The sequence below is a fragment of the Tiliqua scincoides genome, chromosome 16 (genome assembly GCF_035046505.1).
Source record: "Tiliqua scincoides isolate rTilSci1 chromosome 16, rTilSci1.hap2, whole genome shotgun sequence".
Lineage (NCBI taxonomy): Eukaryota > Metazoa > Chordata > Lepidosauria > Squamata > Scincidae > Tiliqua > Tiliqua scincoides.
Window position 1 is genome coordinate 189,525 of NC_089836.1, and position 19,538 is coordinate 209,062.

The window sequence follows — 19,538 nt, forward strand, 5'->3', positions numbered from 1 at the left end:
CAGCAGACAGCCATTAGAAAAGACAGTGCTGGGGTGAGGAGGGCCAGTTTCTCCCCCCCCCCCCACTAAATCTTTTATTTATAAGAGCACCCACTTAAAAAGTGCCTCTTACTCAGGGGTTATATGACTATGGGAACAAACCTAAGCAGGTAAGCAGAGAGTAAGTCCCGTTGAACACAATAGGACTTACTTCTGAGTAGTCAGAAGCAAGTCCTATTGTGTTCAATGGGACTTACTCCCAGGAAAGTGAGGTTAGGATTGCTGCCCAAAAGTTTCAGTCTTTCAGTACCATATTCTTTGGAATAAAGCCCAAAAAGACAATTAAAAAAAATTAAAGCACAGCCTTGCTCTATGCTATGTGCCGATCATATTCCATATTCTGCAGTTACTGAGAGCCAAAAGTCACCCTAGGCCAGAGGTGGGCAAAGTAATGTCCAGATATATACATGATCTGGACATATTACGGAGCACTGTATAATTTCCATACCCCAATGTGTCCCTGGAGCCAGAAAACCAGCCCATCCATCCCTAGGTGCTGTGCAGAACCAAATACATTTCTGTAAGACAAGTGCAATTTCTTGGGGAGGGGGTGGTCGCAACAACCACAGCACAAAGCATGATGAGCTGCCCTCCCCAAAACATTACAAGATGTTTATCAACAAAAATCCTCCAGTCGCCCTATTTTGCCCTAAACCTTAATGTCTCCAAAACTTTTTTTAAAGATAATTTTTGTATCAACTTTCAACAGAAGGTGGCAGACAAGCTCCACCATTCAAAGCTGACACCCAAAGCTTCACTTTGTAGACCACAGGATATGTTTCCAAGGATTAGATTTTTAACCTGCCAGCTTTGTGTAATAACCAGGAGCATTCTTTAAGAGTCATTTTGGGGATGTCGCAACTTTCCCTGAGGTTTGCTGGCTTCAACACTTAAACCAAAGTCAGTGTCAATGCTCATCAAATTTGTACCGAACACTTTCATCAAATTTGTACCGAACACTTTATGGAGATGGGCTAAGCTAATTTATATTAGCTGTGAAACATCACATAGCTATAAGCCATGAAGCTGTGGGTTGATTATTTTTGTCACCTGATTATGTCAAGCTGCTTAGAGAGAATCAATCAGGCAGGAAGGGAGACAAAACAACCAAACTGCCCGTTACATTAAATGCATAATTTGGCCCTAAGAGTAAAGCAAACTAGAACATAAGAACAGCCCCACTGGATCAGGCCATAAGCCCATCTAGTCCAGCTTCCTGTATCTCATGGCCCACCAGAAAAGCTAAGGATTTGTGAACCATTACTTCCACTGGTTTGAATCTCAGCTTTGCCCTGAACCTAAGAGTGGGACTTGGGCAAGCCACTGCGTCTCAGACTCTGTCTTCCCCATTTGCAATATGGGGATAAAAAGACTTGCAGTGCAATTCTATGCATGTCTACCCAGAGGCAAGTCCCATAAGGACATAAGAACAGCCCTGCTGGATCAGGCCATAGGCACATCTGGTCCAGCTTCCTGTATCTCACAGCGGCCCACCAAATGCCCCAGAAAGCGCACAAGACAAGAGACCTGCATCCTTGTGCCCTCCCTTGCAACTGGCCATTCTGACATGGCCCATTTCTAAAATAGTTTGTGCTCAGTGGGGCTTACTCCCAGCAAAGTATGTATAGTTTTGCAGCCATGCTTGCTTTACTGTGCTGTTGTAAGGACTACATCGAGATGATGCATGTGAACCGAGTTGCCTACTCCGAAGTGCTATGTAATCATAAAACACAGCCTATGCTTACAACATTCCCCCTTCTCCAGCATTGTGAACGGGTCGGAGGTGTCTGCACTTTGGAGCCAGCATTTTTTGGAAAGAGGGTCATGCTGGACAAGACCACTCACTGTCCCACATATCGAGGCAGCACATGGTCTGAGCACTGAGAGAACTTGCACTGACGATGCAGAAGACGGGGGACGTGCGCCACCAAGGTGCTTTTGCAGCCAGCTCGAGCGCCGAACGTGGCTACTGCCTGCCTCGAAGACCACATCAAAAGCGGCCTTCGTTCTGGCCTGCACGGTTGCAGCTGGTGGTTGCAGAGTCAGAGGCTGCGAGGGGGGGACGTACGTAAATGGGTGCCGGCTTCCTACAAAGCCTTTCCTCGGAAAGAAAAAAGGCAGCAAATCACACAATTTCCTGTGCCTTTACTGTAACTCCCGTGCATTACCCTGAAAAGAGAACAGACAAGGAGAGAGACGGCAAACATGGTGATTCAATTAAGGCTATCCTAGGAGTACAGGCAGGCAAAGGATTATTTGAAAGTAGTCTACACCTTAGGACTCCGGCCAAAGTGGAGTCCCTCCTCGACTTTTAGTCTCCTAAAAGTCTGCAACATCAAATATGCACCTAAACAGCTCCCTGGACGAGACTTCTCTGCATTCCCTCAATGTGATGTAGTGTCTGGTCCTCGTATCTTAAGACAGACATATTCCCAGTTTGCATTATACTGGAAATACATGTTTGCAAGCTGGCGTGAGAAGCAGTGTTCTCAGAAGTCCTAATCCAGTGGTTCTCACACATTTAGCACTGGGACCCACTTTTTAGAATGAGAATCTGTCCAGGACCCAGTGATGTCATGACCAGAAGTGACATCATCAAGCAGGAAAAAATTTTGCAATCCTAGGCTGCGATCCTACCCACACTTACCCAGGAGTAAGTCCCATTTACTGTCATTGTTAAAAGAATATACATGGTAACTTGTTCAAAGTACAGGTCTGTAACTTTCCACAAATGCAGTCACACCCCCATGGGAGCATCTAAGTCTAATTAATACATTAAAAATAAAATATTGAAATGAATGGGGGCCCACCTGAAATTGGCTCACGACCCACCTAGTGGGTCCCAACCCACAGTTTGAGAAACACTGTCCTAATGACTACAAAGAGCAGAGTATCCAGCTGACTTGAGTGGAACTACCCAAAAGAAGGTAATTGGCTGGAGAATGGCAATGGACCCAAATCAGCTTTTTGTAAAAAAGACAACAGGAAATCCTGATCACAGAACTGCCATGTGCCATCTAGTTTAGCCACAGATCTAAGGGCCCAAACCTATCCATCTTTCCAGCACTGATGCAGACATATCAATAGGCTGCAGGCTGCATTCTGTGGTGGGGGGACAGTCACAGAGGCCTCCCCAAGGTAAGGGAAAGTTTGTTCCCTTACCTCATGGATGCATTGCTGCTGCATCAGGATTAGAAACTTGGAAAGGATTAGGCCCTAAATGAGAACATAAGCTCTGATCTTCCTGGAGGAAAGGCTGGCTGTGGGAATGTAATAAATGCAATAGAAGTTTGCTTTGTTGTTAAATGCAAAGCAGAAGTTTCATGGAAATCAGGAGTTTGGCTTACCTGTTTGGTAAGCCTGGTGGAGTGGCTTTCTGTTGCAGACATCGCATGCTCAATTAAATGCACGCAGAATGCAAACAGCACCATAATATGAAACTTTACAAAGGGTCTGAAAATACATAATATAATATAATAATATACAGTATTTATATACCGCCTTTCTTGGTCTTTATTCAAGACTTTATTCAAGGCGGTTTACACAGGCAGGCTTATTAAATCCACGCAGGGATTTTTACAAATTGAAAGAAGGTTCTCTCTTTCAAGAACCACCACATTCAAGGTGTTACACTCCGATCTGGTTTAACATATCTGGCCTCCATCCTCCCACGCTCCGAGCAGATGGAACAGCTCAGCTGCAGCTTGCCAGCTGCTTCAAGGACGCACGGTGCCGGTGGCCTCGAACTGGCGACCTTGTGGATGTTAATCTTCAGGCAAATGGAGGCTCTACCCTCTAGACCAGACCTCCTGCCATTTCATTAAAAACTAAGATAGTACTTGTTATTATTATTTAAATGATTGAGAATCCACTTTCTAAAAGGTTCTTCCTGTTCGAAAAGAGAAGATTGCTGCCCTCAAGATACACAACCCGATACAAATCAGTCTTAAGGAAAAATGTAGGTTCTGTCAAGGCCCAAGATCCATCTAGCCCTGTTTCCCTCCAGCTGCTCCGAGAACCTCAAGCAGGGGGAAAAGGCAGACCCCTCTCCCACCATTCACCTGCAAGCATGGCTAATAGCCAGAGAGAGACCAAAGTGTTTCATCCACTTTTAAAGCCATTAAAGCAAGCGGCCAGCCCCACGTTATGGTACCAAATTCCATAGATCAAAGATGTGCTGGGCGAAGAAGGTCTTTTCTTTGGTTTATCCTGAAGCTTCTGCCAAACAGTTTCATTAGATGCTTCCTGATCTTAGGGTTGCAACAGACAAACAAACAAGCAAGCAAAACCTCTTCTCTATCTCCTTTCTCTGTGCTGCTTTATAACCACGTCACGTCCCCCCACTCTTAGTCACAGATTTTCTAAGCTAAAAAGCCCCAACCGGGAGGTGATGCAGACCCCAAACATTTTCATTGCTCTTTTTGTGTACCTTTCCCAACTCTACAGTGTGTTGACCAGCACTGTGTAGATCAAGAAGCAGCAGCACCCCTCCCTAGTGTCTCTGCTGTCTTGCCACACATGCCACACTTCTTGGAGAAGTTCCTTTCATCATGTTGAAACAGCAGAAACAACTGTTGCCCCTCTTTTCACTCTGCACTCAGCAGAGATTGGGATCTCAAAAATAAAATCCAAGTGCCTGCAGTTTGGCTTTGGTTAAACTGCACAGAAGGAACACAAGGGCCAAGCGAGACCACCAGCTGCCAAAGGACAGGAAGCTGAAACAGCAGGGTGCAAATGATACCCTGTCTTCTCTTCCTCCTCTTCTCACCTTCAGAGGCATCACTAGGAATTGCTTCTCCTGGTGCAAGAGCTCATTGTGCCGCCCCCATGACGGACCTCCTACTGTCAGGGACTCGAAGTGTAGGAGCAGCAGGTGAGGCAGAGCTGCCCCGTATGCTTACACCCAAGGAGGCTCTCCTGACACCTGCTTTCTTGGGTACAAGGAGAGCCTCTTCAGGTGTATACAGGTGGGGCGGCTGTGGTGCTTTTCCACAGACTATGATGGGGGAGTTCTGCCTCACCTGCCACCCCCACACCGCATGTCCCTGCCTCCTAGCTGCCAGCAGGTACCATGAATTCAGCCCACTACTTGAGATGAATTTGACACCCCTGATCTATCAAATCATATCATATCATATCATATCATATCATATAAAGATATAGATTCTATATACTTGGACAGTACTGATGTCCACACTGACTGGCAGTGGGTCTCCATCCGTTTCAAAAGATCTTTCCCAGCCCTAATGGGAGATTTTGCCTGACACTAAACCAGAGGCCTTTTACATGGAAGTAAATGTAAAGTACATTTACTAAAGTAAATGTAAAAGGCCGGATCCCAAAGGATCTCCTCTATGGAGAACTCGTGCAAGGAAAGTGCCCTACAGGTAGACCACAGCTGCGATACAAGGACATCTGCAAGAGGGATCTGAAGGCCTTAGGAGTGGACCTCAACAAGTGGGAAACCCTGGCCTCTGAGCAGCCCGCTTGGAGGCAGGCTGTGCAGCATGGCCTTTCCCAGTTTGAAGAGACACTTGGCCAACAGACCGAGGCAAAGAGGCAAAGAAGGAAGGCCCATAGCCAGGGAGACAGACCAGGGACAGACTGCATTTGCTCCCGGCGTGGAAGGGATTGTCACTCCCGAATCGGCCTTTTCAGCCACACTAGACGCTGTTCCAGAACCACCATTCAGAGCGCAATACCAGTCTTCGAGACTGAAGGCTGCCAACAACAAAATACTCTCCCACTGCAGCGGGAGTCATAGTGGGCTATCGGCCAACAATTTAATTATAAGCTGCTTTGCTTGCCAACTGTGGCTAACAACTCAGATCCCAAGCTTATAAACACAATCATAAAAGAACAATTGTGGTTTCTGGCACTACTGTGCCACGGTGCGGTGGAGATGGCACTTAGCAAGTCAGGGGAAGAACCTGGCGTCTCGGGATGATACTTAGGGCAGTGCTTTCCAAACTCCTACAAGGAATTAGGAGCACTGTAAGTTGTTGCAGGGGAGGGGGGAAGCAGCAAAGGACCCCCAGGATTGTGCTGCTGCTGGAGACACAATGGAGGTTTTCTATTTACCTGCAGCCAGCGCTTCAGTTCCTGGAAGGTCTAGGGGTGCAGGGAGATCTCTGCAGGGCCCCCTGTGCCAAAAAAAGCATAAAAAATTTTTTTAAACCACTGGTTTTCATGATGAAACCAGAAGTGCACCCCCAGGACTCCCCAGGACTGCTGTGCTGGCTGCAGGGAACACCCTGAAACCTCAGACCAAACCCTGAGAAACACCTGAGATGCAGCTAAGCCTCTGTTATGCAATCACTTCTTGCCAATGGAGATTAAGTGGAAATCAATCTCTTGCAGATTCTGCTGGCCTCCTCCTCTCTTTTTTAGCCCCTGAATGTCATCATTCTCCCCTTTGGGTGGGCTGTGTCAGGGTTTGGTCTGAGTTTCAGGATGTTAGCCTGGCAACTCTGCACACACCACTGGCAAAGAAAAAAGGATTGCATTACAAAGGGATTCGCTCCATCACAGATACTTCCAACCCAAAAGTGCTACTTGGTCTAAAGAGCGCCCTTGCTTTAAATCCTATGATTGGGTCCAGATCCTGACTGTTGATTTCTTCATCATTCAGTCAAACAAGGGATTAGCTCCATCACAAATGCTTAAGAACATAAGAAGAGCCCCACTGGATCAGGCCATAGACCCATCTAGTCCAGCTTCCCGTATCTCACAGCGGCCCACCAAATGCCCCAGGGAGCACACCAGATAACAAGGGACCTGCATCCTGGTGCCCTCCCTTGCATCTGGCATTCTGACATAGCCCATTTCTAAAATCAGGAGGTTGCGTATACACATCATGGCTTGTAACCCATAATGGATTTTTCCTCCAGAAACTTGTCCGATCCCCTTTTAAAGGCATCCAGGCCAGATGCTTCCAACCAAAAAGTGCTACTTGGCCTAAAGAGCGCCCTTGCTTTAAATCCTATGATTGGGTCCAGATCCTGACTGTTGATTTCTTCATTGTTCAGGTTAACAGGATGGAACACTAATTCTTTTGGACCCTGTACAACCTGTGACACAAATCCCCTCCCACACACATACCAGGGTCTCATTCCACACATAAGATCTCAGGAATCAAGGAAAAAAATATTTCCTAATTGTCATTTTCTGCAACTGCTGAAATTACACAACTGCCCACACTAGCGGCTTTCCCACCACACCTCTTAATCTCCAGGCCCAGTGTGGAGAGTCCCACAAATTCTGCTGATTAATTTATAACTTTTAGGGCCCAATCCTATCCAATCTTCTAGGACTGGTATAGCCATGTGGGGAGTGCACTTCATCCTGTGGTGGGGAGGCAGAGGCCCCCTCAAGATATGGGAACATTTGTTCCCTTACCTTGGGGCTGCATTGAGGTTGCACCGGTGTGGAAAGTTGTATAGGATTGGGCCCTTAATTGGTTCTAATCATGATATTTTATTGCTGTTATTTGTGAGTTTATTGTGAGCCACCTTGGGTACCCCACGGGGGGGGGGGGAGAAAATGGGGTAAAAATGTCTTAAATATTTCTCTATTTAGGACATTTCTCTCCCCCACCCCGCAGGGTGCCCAAGGTGTCTCACAATAAGAGAAAAAAATAAAATTATCACCTTGTCCATGTTTTGTTTTTTATTCTAATGAATCAACTTGGTTTAAAAAAAATCATTACTTTTTTTTTTTAAACAGACCAAACCTGAAGCTTTTTTTTTTTTTTTTTCTGGCCTTGAGTCACTGCAAAATTGTGGGTGATCTCCACAAAGTCTATTTTGCTTGCTTACAAGCATAATATAATAGCAAGGTAGCTTACAGCACAACTTTGTCGGCATCCTTCAGTCTCAGAAGACTATGGTATCGCGCTCTGAATGGTGTACTGGAACAGAGTGTCCTCTCCAGTGCGTGAAGCCTGGGTAAAATAGGTATGGAGGATAGACTGTTTCCCATGCAGCAAATCCTCCCCTCTCCACGTCGCTGAAATGGTCCAACGGAAAGGCAGAAGCCAATACGGTTGGTTCCAGCGGCATCGCAGGAGTTGCCAGAACGTGACTGTGTTCAGCCATGAACTGCCTCAGGGACTCAAAGTCCAATGGGATTTACTGTCTCATCACTATTAATATATCAATCGGTATCTTCCTCTGCATCTATCAGTATCACTGTTTGTATCTATTTCTATAGCTACCTAAGAATATGCAAACTGCAGGCACAATCAGAGTGCCTATTCGGCCAGCACAAGTCCCTTGCGCTGGCTGAAGAGTGTCGTGGAAGTCCATCCAGGAGGCCAACTAAAGCAGTCGACTCAGGCAGCAGATTAACAAAGGAGGGCTCATCTCTGTACATCTAATTGCCTCCACTGCTCCTTCCATTATCTGGATTGGAAAAGGGGGGCAGAGAGGAAGGGTGGAGGGGAGGAGAGTCTCAAGCTAGAATATGGGAGACGAGGGGAGCAGAGGCCAGCACATCATTGGGTAGAGGGGGCAACATTTGGCATGCCACCTTGGGTGGCAAGAGGACTTGGGCCAGCCCTACACCGGGGGGGGGGGGCATGTCAGAGCTGGCCTTTCTCCTAATGGAGGCCCCCTTGCAGCAGAATCCTATGCTGGTGTACTCACAACGCCCATTCAGTTCAATAGAACATCTTTCCAGGTGTGTGTAAACAACTGCAACTTTAGCCTCCACTCAGTTGAACTTGGAGCAGGGTCTAAGGAGACACTGTGGCAATAAGGACAGCCTCCTACACTAGTATTAATTTTGGAAATTATTTGCATATACAAAGCTAGTTTTTAAAGGTTCTGAGCCCATTTGCCCATCAAGCTTGGTGTTATCTCCACTATCTCCCTTTCAGTCCTAAGTGAAGACGTCAGGACTTGAATCTGGGGCCTTCCCTATTCTAATCAAGTGTTCCACCACTGAGCAATTGTCCTTTTCTCCAGTCATCTTGCACTGAGTCAGACTGCTGATTCACCCAGCTCAGCATCCCCTAAACAAATGTGTAGCCTTTCTCCAGAGTTTCTGACAAGGGACCATCCCAGAGCTACCTAGAGACGTCCAGACAAAGGACCGTCCCTTGTTACTGACAAGGGAGACATCCCGGATTGAACCTGAGATCTTCAACCTGCAAAGTGGTTGCCATGCCCTTGAAACAACCCACACTTGATTCCCACACAGCCTGAGAACAACCCACACTTGATGAAGAGTGAAATATAGGGCACAGAGCACCCACAGGCCCGCAAAGAAACGGAATGGGAACAACCCACCCACTCCTAGTTCAAAGGGAGGCTGTATAGAAGAACCAAACCGCTCTTTTTGATCTCATCAAACGCTTCCATCACCAGCTTATGAGAACTGGCTCTTTGTGACAGTGATGTATCCTCTCTGTTACTTTTCAGAATTGGGGTTCCTGGAATGACAGCAGCTCCAAGGCCACAGGAGTCCCCACAAGCTTCTCAGTGCCTGATCATCATCTCAAGGTCTGTTTTTTAATGTACACACATGCCCAAGCCAAAACCCCCAGTGGAAATGTCACACTGGAAACAATGGCTTCTGTTTGTAGTCACAAAGAGGTAACGGCACCACAACCATCACAGAGAGACAGACAGATCTTTATCAACTGCCATTAAAATGCTGAGTCTGATATCTCAAAATTCCAGAGCTGTGTTTCTTTCCCTTGAGGTTTCCTGCCTTCTCTCGCAACGCCCACTTCCACCTCCCTCACCTAGGTTGGTCTTCCTCTCTCTGATTTGGGTTCCTGGTATATATTTGGGCTTTTTTCTATGTCCTTTTATCTTATTCTATTTTTGTCCCCTAAAGAAACCCTCCACAGTGGCCTTTGCAATCCAGTCCCTCGTTTTTCTCTACCTGTCGTATGGAGGTAATGAGGCTGATGGCAGTACTGACTCACCTGTAAGGACTAGGTATGTGCAAGGTTTTAGGGCAGGGGTGCCCAAACCCCGGCCCTGGGGCCACTTGCAGCCCTTGAGGCCTCTCAATGCGGCCCTCAGGAAGCCCCCTGTCTACAATGAGTCTCTGGCCCTCCAGAGATTTGTTGGAGCTCACACTGGACCGACAGAACTGCTCTCGGTGTGAGGGCAACTGTTTGACCTCTAGCATGAGCTGTGGGATGAGGGCTCCCTCCACTGCTAGCTGTTTCACATCTATGATGCAGTAGTGGCAGCAAAGGAAAGGCCAGCCTTGCTTCGTGCAAGGCCTTTTATAGGCCTTGAGCTATTGCAAGACCTTCATTCATTCATATAAGTTCATCTTTAATATATTCATTTATATAAACTTATGTAAATTTATTCAAATTTTAAATGTAAATTAATTCTTTTTTTTTTCCCTGGCCCCTGACAGAGTGTCAGAGAGACGATGTGGCCCTCCTGCCAAAAACTTTGGACACCCCTGTTTTAGGGTAAGCATGCAGTAGAATGGACCATGCCATGTGAGAGGGGGGCACTGGATTTTTGCATAGTTCCCTGTTTCAAGCACAGGACTAGGCTAGAGTTTTGGTTTTAGAGGTAGGCTACCTCAGATTGCCAGGGGAGGGCAATCTTTTTCTTTTTGTCTGTCCTAACTCTCCCAACACTCAATTTTAGTGGATGTCCCCTGGTTCTGGTGTTGTGTGAGAGGAAAAAGAATATCCTTCTATCCACTCTCTCCATCCCCTGCCTAATTTTGTATGTCTCAATCAAGCTCCCCTCAAGTGCCTTTTTCTAGACTGAGAGCCCCGAACGCTGTAGCCGTTCCTCATAAGGGAGGTGCCCCAGCCCTGTAATCATTTTGGTCGCTCTCTTCTGCACCTTTTCCAGTTCCACTAGGTCCTTTTTGAGATGTGGTGGCCAGAACGGGATGCAAAACTCCAGGTGTGGCCTTACCCTTGATCTACGCAAAATCAATTTGTCCTACATAAAGTATAGCAAGTCAGATTGAAGCAGGCTTGTTTTGTACTCCTCCCAAAACATGCTAGGCCTTGTATAAAATATCTAGCCATTCTATTAAAATCCCTAAGTCAGAACAAACTAGGCTTATATCATAAGTTGCCAAAACATGGTAGGCATATAAAATAACCTAGTTTCACACAAAACTGACAAAATATACATTCATTTCTTCTGAAGAACAGAGCCCCTGGGGGCCCAATCCTATCCAGTTTTCCAGTGCCAGTGCAGCCGTGCCAATGGGGCATGCATTGCATCCTGTGATGGGGAGACCTCTTCAAGGTATGGGTGCATTTGTTCCTTTACCTTGGGGCTATAATGCAGCTACAAAGGTGTTTGAAAATTCAATAGGATTGGGTCCTGGGTACCCACAATGTTCTCTCCTTGGAGAATAATGCTTCCCATCAACAGCTCTCTGCAGCTCTGCTCTTTCCTCTCCCCCACCCCACAATGTCTGTTTTGCATTGAGTCATTCTGCCTGGTTCTTTTTCCTCACCCCACCCTTTTAACCAGAAAACAATTTCAGTTAAGAACATAAGAACATAAGAACAGCCCCACTGGATCAGGCCATAGGCCCATCTAGTCCAGCTTCCTGTATCTCACAGCGGCCCACCAAATGCCCCAGGGAGCACACCAGATAACAAGAGACCTCATCCTGGTGCCCTCCCCTACATCTGGCATTCTGACTTAACCCATTCCTAAAATCAGGAATTCTACAAACCCATCCAAGAGGCAAGAGCAGGAACCTTGATGGGGATCTCAACCAACAACACTGGAAGCTGCCTTTAAATGGACCAGCGCTAGGAAGACAAAACAGGTGCTGTACCCTCATCTTCACATGGAAAGAGAGTGGTTGAACCACAGCCCTATCTGAGCTGGCACAGTCTATGGGAATCTTATTGTCTACTCTGAAAGAAAGAGAATCTGGTCCAACAAGAAGCTGAAGGAACATACCAAGATCCAGGTCTACAGAGCTTGCGTCCTGAGTACACTTCTGTACTGCAGCAAGTCATGGACTCTTCGCTCACAACAGGAGAGGAAACTGAGCGCTTTCCACATGCGCTGCCTCCAACGCATTCTCGGCATCACCTGGCAGGACAAAGTTCCTAACAACACAGTCCTAGAACGTGCTGGAATCCCCAGCATGTATGCACTGCTGAAACAGAGACGCCTGCGTTGGCTCGGTCATGTCGTGAGAATGGATGATGTCCGGATCCCAAAGGATCTCCTCTATGGAGAACTCGTGTAAGGAAAGCGCCCTACAGGTAGACCACAGCTGCGATACAAGGATATCTGCAAGAGGGATCTGAAGGCCTTAGGAGTGGACCTCAACAGGTGGGAAACCCTGGCCTCTGAGCGGCCCGCTTGGAGGCAGGCTGTGCAACATGGCCTTTCCCAGTTTGAAGAGACACTTGGCCAACAGTCTGAGGCAAAGAAGGAAGGCCCATAGCCAGGGAGACAGACCAGGGACAGACTGCACTTGCTCCCAGTGTGGAAGGGATTGTCACTCCTGAATTGGCCTTTTCAGCCACACTAGACGCTGTTCCAGAACCACCATTCAGAGCACGATACCATGGTCTTTCGAGACTGAAGGTTGCCAACAACAACAAAAAAAACTCTGAAAGACAGCAGATCACTGACATCAATCTCCTGCTCCTTTCAACTACAGATTGGACCTGGGATGTTCTTTTGCAAAATAGTAGTGAATCATTACTCTGCTATGATTCACTAGCTTGGCACCATCTCCGGCATGAGCTACTGATAGTAAAGGTCTACCAATGATAAAGGCCTATCTGCAGAGGTCTTTCCAAGTTCCGTTGCTTGGAATCCTTTCAGCCAGAGTTTCCAAGGTCTGAACCTGGGATTTTCTACCTGGAAAAACATGTGCTATGGTCCTGTCTTCTCAACTGAAGCTGTACATGCATTCTTTCCTGCCCCCAGAACACCCTGGAACAACACAGCGTCCTGCAGGGAGCAGGCCCGAGACAAAGAACTGTGGACAAAAATAAAATAGATGCACTTGGATATACAATGCCTTGCACACAAACACAGAGATTTGTAGACAGTACTGTCAAGGAAGTATGGTGACAGCTGACAGCTGCAGAAAAGGTCTACAAGAGATTTCCACCTCATTGTCAGTTTCGGGTCTGCAGTGAAAGGGCTCCTCTGAGTTTTTGCAGAGCTCTGGAGAAAGTTTCATCACTGGTCCATGCTGCCTTTGTACTTAAGTGAGATTATCTGTGCAATCGAGTCACAATACAAAGGAGAGAGAGAGAAATGCTTGTGTTGGGAGAAGCTCCTCAACCGAAGAGGTGAAACAGATAAGGGGTTTTGACGTAGTTTAACAGCAGGTAGTAGTAGGACATGGGCAGTTCTCCCAATAGAAGGAAGGTAGAAATGGGATTCTGAAATGATCTGTACTGAGAACGGTGCATATTTTAATGTGTCCTTTTATATGAGTTTGGGGTGATCTGGAGTTTGGGGTGAGGAGGGAGGCAGCCACAGTTCTCAGATGCACACACTGCTGAAAACCCAAATGCTTTCCTGGGAACTCTAGAAAGCTAAATGCAAATGAAGTGAACAGGCAACAAATTGGCACCTGGGGACCTGGAAGGAAGTGCTATACAGAAGGTTCTTGACTCAGTCCCAGATAGGGATTGATGAGCAAAATAATCCTAGCTTTGCATATCATAGTATCACAAAATCACAGAGTTGGAAGGGTTCAAATAGGTCATCTAGTTCAAGCCTCTGCCTGTGGCAGGAAGTCCTCCTAGAGCATCTCAAACAGGTCCTTATCTGCTTGAAGATCACCAGTGAGAGGGAATCCACCACCTCCAATCAGTTCCACAGCCGAACTGCCCGGACCACCAGGAATTTCTTCCTGATGCCCAGTTGGAATCCTCTGCTCTAGTTCTGCTTTCAGAGACTGTTGAGAATAAATTTGTCCATTCTTCCACCTGACAGTCCTTCAGGTATTTGGACAGTGCCATCATCTCAGCCTTCCCTTCTCCAGGCTGAACATACCAATTCCCTCAACCTTTCCAGTTGTGTATAACTATTTTCTTATGCCTCACTGCAGAGGTGGGACTTGACTAGTTCCCCAGTTCTTTCCCCCACATTTATAGTTATACACAACTGGTGTTGATCTTCGAGGAAGGCAGGAGACTGCTAACCTGGGCAGAATTAGTTCCATACACTGTGCAGATATTGGAGCCACTTTACAGAGTTCCTGGGGATATCTGGCCTCACAAATGGTGGAAAAGTCAGTGGAAACAAGGGTAAAAGTCCCACTCATCAGTTCCAACCGATACAAGCACGGGGACCCATACCAGTCTCTAAAAATGAGTGTGAACCAGCAATCTCTGGGAATCCAGCTCTCTGGAGATGCAAAGGGGAACTCTTTCAGTGTCATCTTGTCACAACCCTCCCATTCTCTGCATGCTGAAAAAAGGAAGTAGACTGCACTTCGTGAAACAGGAAGCTATCAACCAAACAGTCGTGTTCACTTGAAACCTGCTGAGCAGAGAATAAAGAGCTGGGGGTTTTTTTTTGCTACCGGCTGCTAACTGGTCCCACAACTCCTCACTGATGGACACACCTAACAAATCCTGTCCTTGTGGAGTGCTCCACCGGGAGCAAGGGCACGCGCTCTCTTCTTCAAGGCTGTAATACGCACACCTCACGCCCCCGGATCGCTTCTTTTTCTTCACAGGTTGAGCGATGAATCTATATTTTCCAGGTCACATGGTTCAGGATGTGGGGGAATCCTATCAGGAACAGAAGTGCCAGATTGACGGCGATCAAAGAAAGATATGGGGAGAGCCGCTGAGGACTTCATAAAGGGATGAGCTTTCAACCAGAGCAGAAACGCTTCCTACAAATGAATGGTCCTCAGGAAGACATGAGCGAGAAAAACCTGACCAGACAACTCAACGCCCCAATCCAATCCTACTTTTACGTTGTGATTGCATCTTTCACCTTATGCCTCCTTGCAGCTTTGGGAACCATCCTGGTCTTAGTTCTTCAAAGGACGGTAAGTGACTCCCCACTTAATTTCCTTGGGTCTTCCTTCAGTCCCGAAGCTTGTGGAAAGCCTTGACGCTCAGGATTCCAAGGCACAGATTTCATTGTCAATGACTTGGCTTGAAGAGCTCAAAAACTCACTCAGTTGCAGAAAACCGGTCTGCAGACAACAATGCTTGGGTTTGAGTGCCATGTTTGGTTTCAGCCTCTAATCAAAGGTCAAAAAAATGGGGCTGCTATAGTGGCAGACAGCCAGCATGGACAGGGGGTTGGACAATGATCTTGTAAGGTCTCTTCCAACTGTTTGATCATGGCTAATAGCTGCATATAGCCCTATGAACTAGCAGAATCCCTTTTTAAATAATATGCAGAGACTGGGTGTTTGAGATGCTGGTTAAGATGCTGAACCCCTCCCAAGAAATTTCAATTGTCTTCCAAGGCCAATTGAACCATCTCAGATGTTTTGCCTTAAGAAGAACTTGGAATTGTCCTTCAAACACCACTCAGAATTATCACCGCCAAGCCTAGATTCCTGTTTCTTGCAGGGGTCAACTAGATGCCTCCGAAAACACTGGAGGCACAAAAGTAGTGGGGCACAAAAACAGGTGTCTACTCTGCACATGGAGGAGGAGGAGGAGAGGGAAATCACACTGGCTGGGCTGCCCCAGTTGTGTTGAACCAAAAGCAACCACAGTGTTTCTTTGTGCGCAGTCTCTTCTGTGCAGTCCGGAACACTGACTGAACAGGATTCCCAACTGTGTGGATGGTGTACCTGCATGTTGCTATATGCCCTCAGAAAACCAATTCTCACATTTTCTGCAAGGTTCAACAAGCTGTGGTGAAGCGCCAGTTTGGTGTGATCCCCACCCATGCTCAGAGATTTAGGGTGCAATCCTAACCAACTTCCCAGCACTGACATAGCTGTGCCAGTGTGGTGTGCACTGCATCCTGCAGTGGGGAGGTAGTCAAGGGGGTCTCCTCAAGCTAAGGGTATGTTTGCTACCTTACCTTGGGGGCTGCATTGTGGCTAAGTCAGTGCTGGAAAGTTGGTTAGGATTGTGCCCTTAATGACAAAAGGACTTAGATGATCTTGGACAAGACATTAAGTGCCCATAGTTTTGACCAACCTTTCCCTAGGACTCATTATCTTCCCTACCTCACAGGGCTGATGTAACTTAGGCCTGGGTGTGTGTATGTGTTTGAGAGGGGGGAGGGGTCTCGACCAGCCATTTTCAACCACTGTGCCGTGGCACACTGGTGTGTCACGAATGGTCCCCAGGTGTGCCACGGGATTTTGGGAGAGGGTCATTTATCAATAGAACCATTTGGGGGTGTGAGCCCCCAATGACAGCACGGTGTGCCTTGTCAATTATCAAAGAGCTGATGGTGTGCCTTGACCATTTTAGTGCCTTGCCAGTGCGCCTTGAGTTGAAGATCACTGGTCTAGACCCTCGGGATAGCATAGAAAACTAAAAGCCCAATGCTATCCATGCTATCTACTAAGAAGTAAGTCCAATCATAGTCAATAGAGCTTACTCCCAGGTAAGTGTGGACAGGATTGGGCTGTGCTGCAATCCTAAACACCTGGGAATAAGCTCCCATGGGGAGAAAAAAAAGGAGATTTGCTTCCAAGCAAACATGTATAGGATTGCGCTGTTAATTATACGAGAATGCATGCAAACACCCCATAATAAAAATGCATAGACTGTGTGTAAGATGGAGACTTGTATGCAGTCAAACTACTGAGGATGTGTGCAAGACGATACTTAGGGCTAAAAGAGGCAAGATGGGTTTGAAGAGTAGGAAATGTCCCTCAGTCCCACCCCGTCTCCACACACAGCAACTTTAATGTACTTCTTCTGTGGCTGTTCTCAACTTTTGCAGCCACAGAAAAAATGAGTCACAGCACAAGGACAGCCCCTCCCCCCCCCTTGCTAAGCCACCAGGCACCTCTTCCTTCAATTCCTGTACAGAAACTGCAGCTGCTGTAGAACAGCTTAGGAGAGGGAAGCTCCCCCTTATTGTCTCTTGGTGCATCTCGCCCCATATTGTCTCAACGGACATCCAGCAAGTCCCCAAAATCTCAGGCAGGGACCTCTCCAAATTCTACCTTGAGATACTCCCAAGGACCTCCTGCAAGCACATCAACTGCTCTCCCACTGACCAGAAAAAGCTGCTTTGTCCTGTGTCAGTTCCAAGTCCATCTGGGGTCAGTACTGGTTACACTAACCAGAAACAGCTCTGCAGTTTCAGAGAGGGGTCCTTCCAGCCAGCCCCCGGCCGGAGTTCCCATCTGCAGAGGTGGTTGAAAACAGTGTTGTTTATTTTACTCAGCCCATTGTGTTCAGGAACCAAACACCTCTACCCATCAGAGACTGACTGAAGCAGAGATCTTCTGTGTCCATTGCATTTGGTCTACCACCAAATTATGGCTCCTCCCTGAAGACAAAAGGGATGTAAACACCCCAGATAAGGACGTAAGAACAGGCCATAGGCCCATCTAGTCCAGCTTCCTGTATCTCACAGCGGCCCACCAAATGCCCCAGGGAGCATAAGAACGTAAGAGCAGCCCCACTGAACCTGGCCATAGGCCCTTCTAGTCCAGCTTCCTGTATCTCACAGTGGCCCCACCAAATGCCCCAGGGAGCACACCAGATAACCTCATCCTGGTGCCCTCCCTTGCATCTGGCATTCTGACATAGCCCATTTCTAAAATCAGGAGGTTGCATAAGAACAGCCCCACTGGATCAGGCCATAGGCCCATCTAGTCCAGCTTCCTGTATCTCACAGCAGCCCCACCAAATGCCCTAGGGAGCACACTAGATAACAAGAGACCTGGTGCCCTCCCTTGCATCTGGCATTCTGACATAGCTCATTTCTAAAATCAGGAGGCTGCATATACACACCATGGCTTGTAACCCGTAATGGATTTTTCCTCCAGAAACTTGTCCAATCCCCTTTTAAAGGTGTCCAGGCCAGATGCCATCATCACATCCTGTGGCAAGGAGTTCCACAGACCACACACATCTCAAAATGAAGATTTGGTTACAAGTTAGGTCAACCATGTGTTCTACCAGAGAGCCAAAATTAATATATATAAACAGACAGCATACCATCCTCCTCTCAAGCATACTTAAAAAAAATTAAATGGTTCCCAGCATGTCCTACACTTTGTTTTATTTTAAGGAAGTGCAAGGAGGGAAACAAATATTGTCGCCTGGACCAAAAAATGACGCACCCTCTGGGAGCACACAAGGAAGCAGAAAGGCGACGGATGGGTATCCCATTCCCATTCACTTTCAGCAAGTGGATCACTGCAGCTCTGTCCACAGCCGGCTGGAGGGAGGGGGAACAAGAGCTGGGGTTAAGGGGAACCCCAAGTCTGCTGACCCCCACCACCTGTTGCGCTATGTAAGCCACACTGTTCACATCATGGATGGGCTGGTCCCGAGCCTACTATATTTATATCATACTCCTCTTTATATACAATGAAGGCTTGCAATCCTATGCACACTTTCCAGGGAGTAAGGCCCATTGAAGATAATGGGATTTACTTCTAAGTAGATAAGCATAGGATTGTGTAAGAGCCCCAAGTGGGAGACCTTCCCATATCTGTGCCATTTTGCCTCTACAGTCAATCCTTGTTATCAACCAACTCAGTTCCTGTGGTTTGCTTATCTGTTGGCAACATAAATGCTACCCTTTGTTGCCACCTTCAGTCTCTTCATGCCCATTTGTGCCCACTCTGAGAGGCCCATGGGGCAGTTATCACTGCCTAACAAGCCTCTGCAAGTCTACACATGTTCTCAGTGGTTCTCCGTGGGGTAAGGGAACGGGAGACTGAATCACAGAGCGAACAGACAGGAGGATCTGTGGCTGTCTTACTTCCTACTGCACAGCCCCAGCCAAGGCTCCTTATGGAGCACTGGAGATTCCTGTCAATCCGAAGGGAGCATATTGTATTGGCAACCTTCAGTCTCGAAAGACTATGGTATCGCGCTCTGAAAGGTGGTTCTGGCACAGCGTCTAGTGTGGCTGAAAAGGCCAATCCGGGAGTGACAATCCCTTCCACACCGGGAGCAAGTGCAGTCTGTCCCTGGTCTGTCTCCCTGGCTATGGGCCTTCCTTCTTTGCCTCTTAGCCTCAGACTGTTGGCAAAGTGTCTCTTCAAACTGGGAAAGGCCATGCTGCACAGCCTGCCTCCAAGCGGGCCGCTCAGAGGCCAGGGTTTCCCACTTGTTGAGGTCCATCCCTAAGGCCTTGAGCTGAAAAAGGGAGCATAAATCCTCATTAAGGTGCTTTTTTTATTGCTCTGATTAAGCCCTTCTATCCTAAGTTTCTATTCTAAGTTTCTTAGGACCATTTCTATCCTAAGTAGTAGGCCCATTATCAAAAAGGAAACCATTTGTAACCATGTGGATAGGAAGCAAATGCACAGCCATTCCAAATAATTCCAAACAATTATCCCATATATGTCAAAAGTCAAAAGACTTCATGAAGGCTTTTGAGTAA

At 47.1% G+C, this 19,538-nt stretch overlaps 1 protein-coding gene across 1 annotated transcript in view; it reads left to right on the forward strand.

Moving 5' to 3' along the window:
- Positions 1 to 14,707: 14,707 nt before the first annotated feature.
- Positions 14,708 to 19,538, forward strand: part of TNFSF8 (TNF superfamily member 8) — a 34,723-nt gene continuing 29,892 nt past the window's right edge. The window contains exon 1 of the mRNA XM_066610904.1: positions 14,708 to 15,036. Within this exon, the coding sequence (XP_066467001.1) occupies positions 14,848 to 15,036 (189 nt within the window). The 5' untranslated portion in view covers positions 14,708 to 14,847. The remainder of the gene's footprint in view (positions 15,037 to 19,538) is intronic.